This window comes from Macrobrachium rosenbergii, chromosome 3 (genome assembly GCF_040412425.1).
Source record: "Macrobrachium rosenbergii isolate ZJJX-2024 chromosome 3, ASM4041242v1, whole genome shotgun sequence".
NCBI lineage: Eukaryota > Metazoa > Arthropoda > Malacostraca > Decapoda > Palaemonidae > Macrobrachium > Macrobrachium rosenbergii.
Genome location: NC_089743.1, coordinates 35,763,977 through 35,770,161, shown reverse-complemented (window position 1 = coordinate 35,770,161; position 6,185 = coordinate 35,763,977). Strand labels below are relative to the sequence as shown.

Genomic DNA, 6,185 nt, shown 5'->3' with positions numbered 1-6,185 from the left:
TCCAGTGGAGCTTCCATTATGACAGCCTTGATGATGGTGATGCTGATAAGGTCAAAAGAGGCTGCAATACTCCTTGTTAGTGTCATGTACCATTTAATTTTTATTTTTACTTCTGTATGCATGTAGGCTATTGATTGTTATTTTGTTTATGTTCTTATTGTATTTTTCCACGAGAATTATCTTATTGTTCCACTTCGCTATTTCACGCAATGCTCTCTTTTACGTTATTCAGCCAATATATATATATGTAAATATATGTGTGTATATATATATACATGTATATATATATGTATATATATATGTGTGTGTGTATGTATGTATATATAAATGATATATACATGTATATATATACATGTAGATACAGACATATATATATATATATATATATATATATATATATATATATATATATATATATATATATATATATATATATATATATATATATATATATGTACAGGTATATACTGTACATATATATATATATATATATATATATATATATATATATATATATATATATATATATATATATATATATATATACATACATATATATATATATACAAACTCTCAATAACTCAAGCAGTAAATTGCCAACTCACCTTACATCTTACCTAACACGGAGAACATTGCAAAAAAGGGTCAATGAAACCACAAGCGCCTGACATTCATGGATTTATTTTTACACGTGATCGAATTCGTTATGATTTCATAGCTAACAAAATATATACAAATAGTAATGCTTTATACAAAATGAATATTTTCTGAAGAAGTAGGAGCAGCGGAAGTTGGTTCCTCCATCCGCTCCGAAAGAAGAAGCGCGCTATTCGTAGGTCATAATATCCACAGTTCAAGGTCAGGAGCTCTGCCAGTCCTTTGCTGCAAGAGAATAAATTGGACAGGTGAGATTCAAAGCACAGGTGTGATCAGGTGAGTCTGGTGGGGGTTGAATTGAAGGGTATTAACATTTATGATAGTAATGTTTATGTAAAGGTCATGTGTATATATATATATATATATATATATATATATATATATATATATATATATATATATATATATATATATATATATATATATATATATATATTTATATATATATATAATATATATATACATTATATGTATATATATACTGTTTATATTTATGATATATATATACACATATATATATATATATATATATATATATATATATATATATAAATATATATATATATATATATATATATATATATATATATATATATATTAGAAATAATCAACACACAATTATGTGTGGAACAGAAATAAACTTCTGGCTCACATCAGGATCAGAACCCAGGTCTTTTAATTGAAAGACAAGACCGCTGCCAACCAAGCCACATAAGTCATAAAAGGTTCCATAGATCTTGTCTTTCAATTGAAAGACCTGGGTTCTGATCCTGATGTGAGTCAGAAATGTATATATGCCTGTATATGTATATATATAAATATATATATATATATATATATATATATATATATATATATATATATATATATATATATATATATATATATATATATATATATATATATATATATATATATATATATATATATATATATATATATATATATGTATACATATACGAGTACACATACAAACTTACCTTGATACTGGAATTTCGGCTCTGATTTAGCACATCTCGCATCCTGAAATAAAAATGTGCATCATTTTTTTAAACAATTTACATCAAATTCAAAATACCTAAAGATAAACAAGCAACATTAATCATAAAAGAAAAATAAAGTCTCTTATGACAGCATACATATAGACTAAAATTCAGTACAAAACGTAAAAAAAGACGAAAAATGTAAATGATTCAAGTTATGTGATTTATCATAATTTTTTTGTTGTTTCATTGAAAAGCCGAACAAAGCCAAAGTTGTTTTCATGTATGCGAGATTTGTTGCTGCTGTTGTTGCCTGTTGTGTAACAAAACTTCTTCATAATTTTAATCGCTTAGGTAATGAATGACCTATAGTTTTTCTTCTTGTTAATTTCTTCAGGCATTATTTTGACTTGTAAATTATTATTCTTTCATTCTCAGATACTTGGGATAATGTCCGAAGGGTTTATCTAGTTTCTTTAAAAGAGGAAATCGTTTTCTTCCTAGTAAATTGTTTAAAGAGTCAATAGTAGGCATTTGTAACAGTGATGTATGATTATATGATTATATATATATATATATATATATATATATATATATATATATATATATATATATATATATATATATATATATACATATATATATATATATATATATATATATATATATGTATATATATATATATATATATATATATATATATATATATATATATATACACACATATTATATAATATATATATATATATATGTATATATATACTCGTATATAAAATACAACAAAATTATTGTACGCAGAAAATGTGAAAAGATGCAGTAACCATAATATTTTTATCCTGATAAGCTTCATCCAGTTTTCAGTAAAGTGAAAAGGTAAAAAGAAAAGACGAAAAGATAAAAGTGTAAATTGTAAACGAACGAAAATCGGAAAAACAAAAGCATAGGTGAAGGGCGCAGTTCACGGGCGAATGGTTTTAAATATTCCATCAGATAACAGGATAAATGCAGTTAGGTGAATAGAATATCTTTCATTTATTTTTTAGTGTTCTATAAATCCCCTTTTCCTATTGTGCCGCCTTTGTCTGTCCGTCCGCACTTTTTCTGTCCGCCCTCAGATCTTAAAGCCTACCGAGGCTAGAGGGCTGCAAATTGATATGTTGACCATCCACCCTCCATTCATCAAACGTACCAAATTGTAGCCCTCTAGCCTTAGTAGTTTCTATTTTGTTTAAGGTTAAAATTAGCCATAATCGTGCGTCTGGCAACGATATAGGATAGGCCACCACCGGGTCGTAGTTAAAGTTTCATGGGTCGCGGCTTATACAGCTTTACACCGAGACTACCGAAAGATAGATCTATTTTCCGTGGCCTTGATTAGGCGTTGTACAGAAAACTCAACCGAGCCGAAGAAACTTCGGCGCATTTTTTACTTGTTTTTGTTAAGAATAAACAGTGAATTTGGTCTTTAATTCTCATTTTTTAAAGCAATTGTTATAGCATGTGGAAAATATCGACCTATTTATTGAAGGTAATCCACTGTGAAAAAATTGTTGGCAAACTTTGGCAATTATATATTGACCTATATTTGAAAAAGAGTATATCTATCTATATATATCTAAATATATATATATATATATATATATATATATATATATATATATATATATATATATATATATATATATATATATATATATATATATATATGCCATAAACTATTAGATCCTGTAATCAGCATTTAAAATACCGATTCAAATTAAGTTTCCTTAAAGTTATTTCCTAACTGCCAAAAAAAAAAAAGTCTAGTTAATTAAGGCAACAGGAAATGAGGTATAACTGTCTATAATTTATTCAGCCACCCATTAAAAATATTATCCCAAAATTCATTCACAAATCACAACATAACAAATTCACCGTAAGTAAACAAGTAAAAAATGTGCTCAAGTTTCTTTGGCTTAATCGAGTTTTCTGTCTCTCTGTGGTCTCGGTATAATGCTGTATGAGCCGCGGCCCATGAAACTTTAACCACGGCCCGGTGTTTGCCTGGCCTATGTCGTTGCCAGACGAACGATTATGGCTACTTTTAACCTTAAATAAAATCAAAACTACTGAGGTAGGGGGCTGCAATTTGGTATGACTGATGATTGAAGGGTGGATGATCAACACACCAATTTGCAGCCCTCTAGCCTCAATAGTTTTTAAGATCTGAGGGCGGAAAGAAAGAGTACTGGAAGAATAAAGTGCGGACAGAAAAGAGTGCAGACGGAGAGACGAAGCCAGCACGATAGTTTTCTTTTACAGAAAACTGATAAAAACTAATGTAGGCTAGAGGGCTGCAATTTGGTATGTTTGATGACTGGAGGGTAGATGATCAACATACCAATTTGCAGCCCTCTAGTCTCAGTGGTATTTAAGATCTGAGGGCGGACAGAAAAAGTGCAGACAGAAACAAGTGCGGACGGACAGACAAAGACGGTGCAATAGTTTTCTTTTACATAAAACTAGAACTTACGGTTTCGTCGCTGGCGAAGATGATATTCGTCCGCACGGTTCTGTGATGTCCCGATTGTATTGGCCGGAAGTTGTTTGCTACCGGAGCGTTGCGGCTGAAGTCGGAAGTGCCCTGCTTGAGTCGACGCAGATTCCTCATCTGAAAGAAAATCGAAACTTGAAATTCGACACCTGAGGTTCAGGGAGGTGGATGTGGAGTCGACATTAAGTGAAGGTTTTAATGATGCACAGTATTCAGTGTTAGAAGAATCGACATTATTCAATTAAGTTTTTGCAGAACTGACATTATTCATTGGGGTTTGCAAGAATCGACAGTATTCAGTTTTAGAGGAATCGACATTATTCATTGAAGTTTTTGCAGAACTGACTTTATTTAGTGAGGTTTTAAAGAGTTGACAATATTCAGTTTTTATAGATTCGACATTATTCAGTAAAGTTTTTGCAGAAATGGCATTATTCAGTGAGGTTTTAAAGAGTCGACAGTATTCAGTTTGGAAGAATCGACATAATTCAGTGAAGTTTTTGCAGAACTGACATTATTCAGTGAGGTTTTAAAGAAACGACATGTTTCAGTAAAGTTTCATTTTTCAGTGAAGGTTTGCAGAATCGACATCATTCATTAACGTTGTATAAACTCGAATTATACAGTGAAGTTTATACAGAATCGACATAATTCAGTGAAGATCTTCCAGAATCGATTTTATTCAGAGACATCAAAGCAGAATTACCATTATTCAGTGGAGGTTTTACAAAATCAACATGATGCAGAGAAGTGAATACAGATTTCACAGTATTATCAAATATAAGTAGAAAATAGACATCAGTTAGTGAAGTATCTATAGAAGAGATATTTTTCATATAATTTTTTTTTTGCAGCAATTACTCTACTTAGGGGAATGATTACGAGAACATTTAAAAAAAGATGTCAAGATTTTATATTACATATTTATCTCTCTATCAGGAATCATATTGAGACAGAACGAGTTGACATGTCTCTTCCTTTAAAAAAAAATTTACAATTATTGAACAATGTTTTCTCTTTAACTACCTCGGAATATCTCCAAATCTTTTGGTTGCTATTTATAAATATACCCAGTTGAATTGAACTGAACATAAAGTTTAGGCCAAAGGCCAAGCACTGGGACCTATGAAGTCATTCGGCGCTGAAACGGAAATTGACAGTAAAAGGTTTGAAAGGTGTAACAGGAGGAAAACCTCTCAGTTGCACTATGAATCATTTGTTAGAAGAGGGTGGAAAGTAAGATGGAAGAAAGAGAATATGAAAGGAGGTACAGTACAAGGAGTGAAAGGGGTTGCAGCTAGGGACCGAAGGCAAGCTGCAAAGAGCGTTAAGTAATGCCTGCAGTGCACCGCATGAGGTGCACTGACGGCACTACCCCTCTACGGGGATAATTACACTCAAGATTTTTCCAGATGTCATTTGGTTACTGGAAATACGACACTAAAACTGCATTCAGTAATAATATCACTTGCGAACATTCGTTCCTCAATAAAAGTAAATTGGAGATGAATAAATAAAAGGAATTTAGATTAAGTTTTCTTTTTATTGTGCTGGAATGTAAAAATGCCAGAAGAGCATTGGTGTCTGCACTTTAAGTTAAATATATTGCTAGATATCTTATTATATACCACTTGGCATATTTGTTCGTAAGTTCTTCTAAGTTTAATGACATTTGGAAAGTATTTCTGTCGTTATTTTTTTTTTTTTATCAAATAACTACAGAATTTCGAGGAATTATCGATTTTTAGTTTTTTACAGTTTTGGACTGGTATATGTCTAAATAAACATGCCCTGAAATATTATTGCTAAAAAAAAATTCTAAGTTTTTTTTTTACATTTTTGTTCACCGCATTTACCGGCATTTGAGCTGCATTGAACGAAAAATTGTGGCAAACTTTCTGTATGACTTTTTCGGTGGAAGTGAGAAATATACTTTACTTTCCTACTAAAATGCACATTATCTACAATAAAAAGTGGCTTTCTCTCTCAAAAAATATAATATCAGAGTAAAT

General features: G+C 30.4%; 1 protein-coding gene across 1 annotated transcript in view; it reads right to left on the bottom strand.

Moving 5' to 3' along the window:
- Positions 1–665: 665 nt before the first annotated feature.
- Positions 666–6,185, bottom strand: part of LOC136854474 (carbonic anhydrase-related protein 10-like) — a 67,626-nt gene continuing 62,106 nt past the window's right edge. Inside the window, exons 8-10 of the mRNA XM_067130778.1 lie at positions 4,153–4,290; positions 1,638–1,680; positions 666–882 (exon numbers count right to left, since the gene is read on the bottom strand). Of these exons, the coding sequence (XP_066986879.1) occupies positions 860–882; positions 1,638–1,680; positions 4,153–4,290 (204 nt within the window). The 3' untranslated portion in view covers positions 666–859. The remainder of the gene's footprint in view (positions 883–1,637; positions 1,681–4,152; positions 4,291–6,185) is intronic.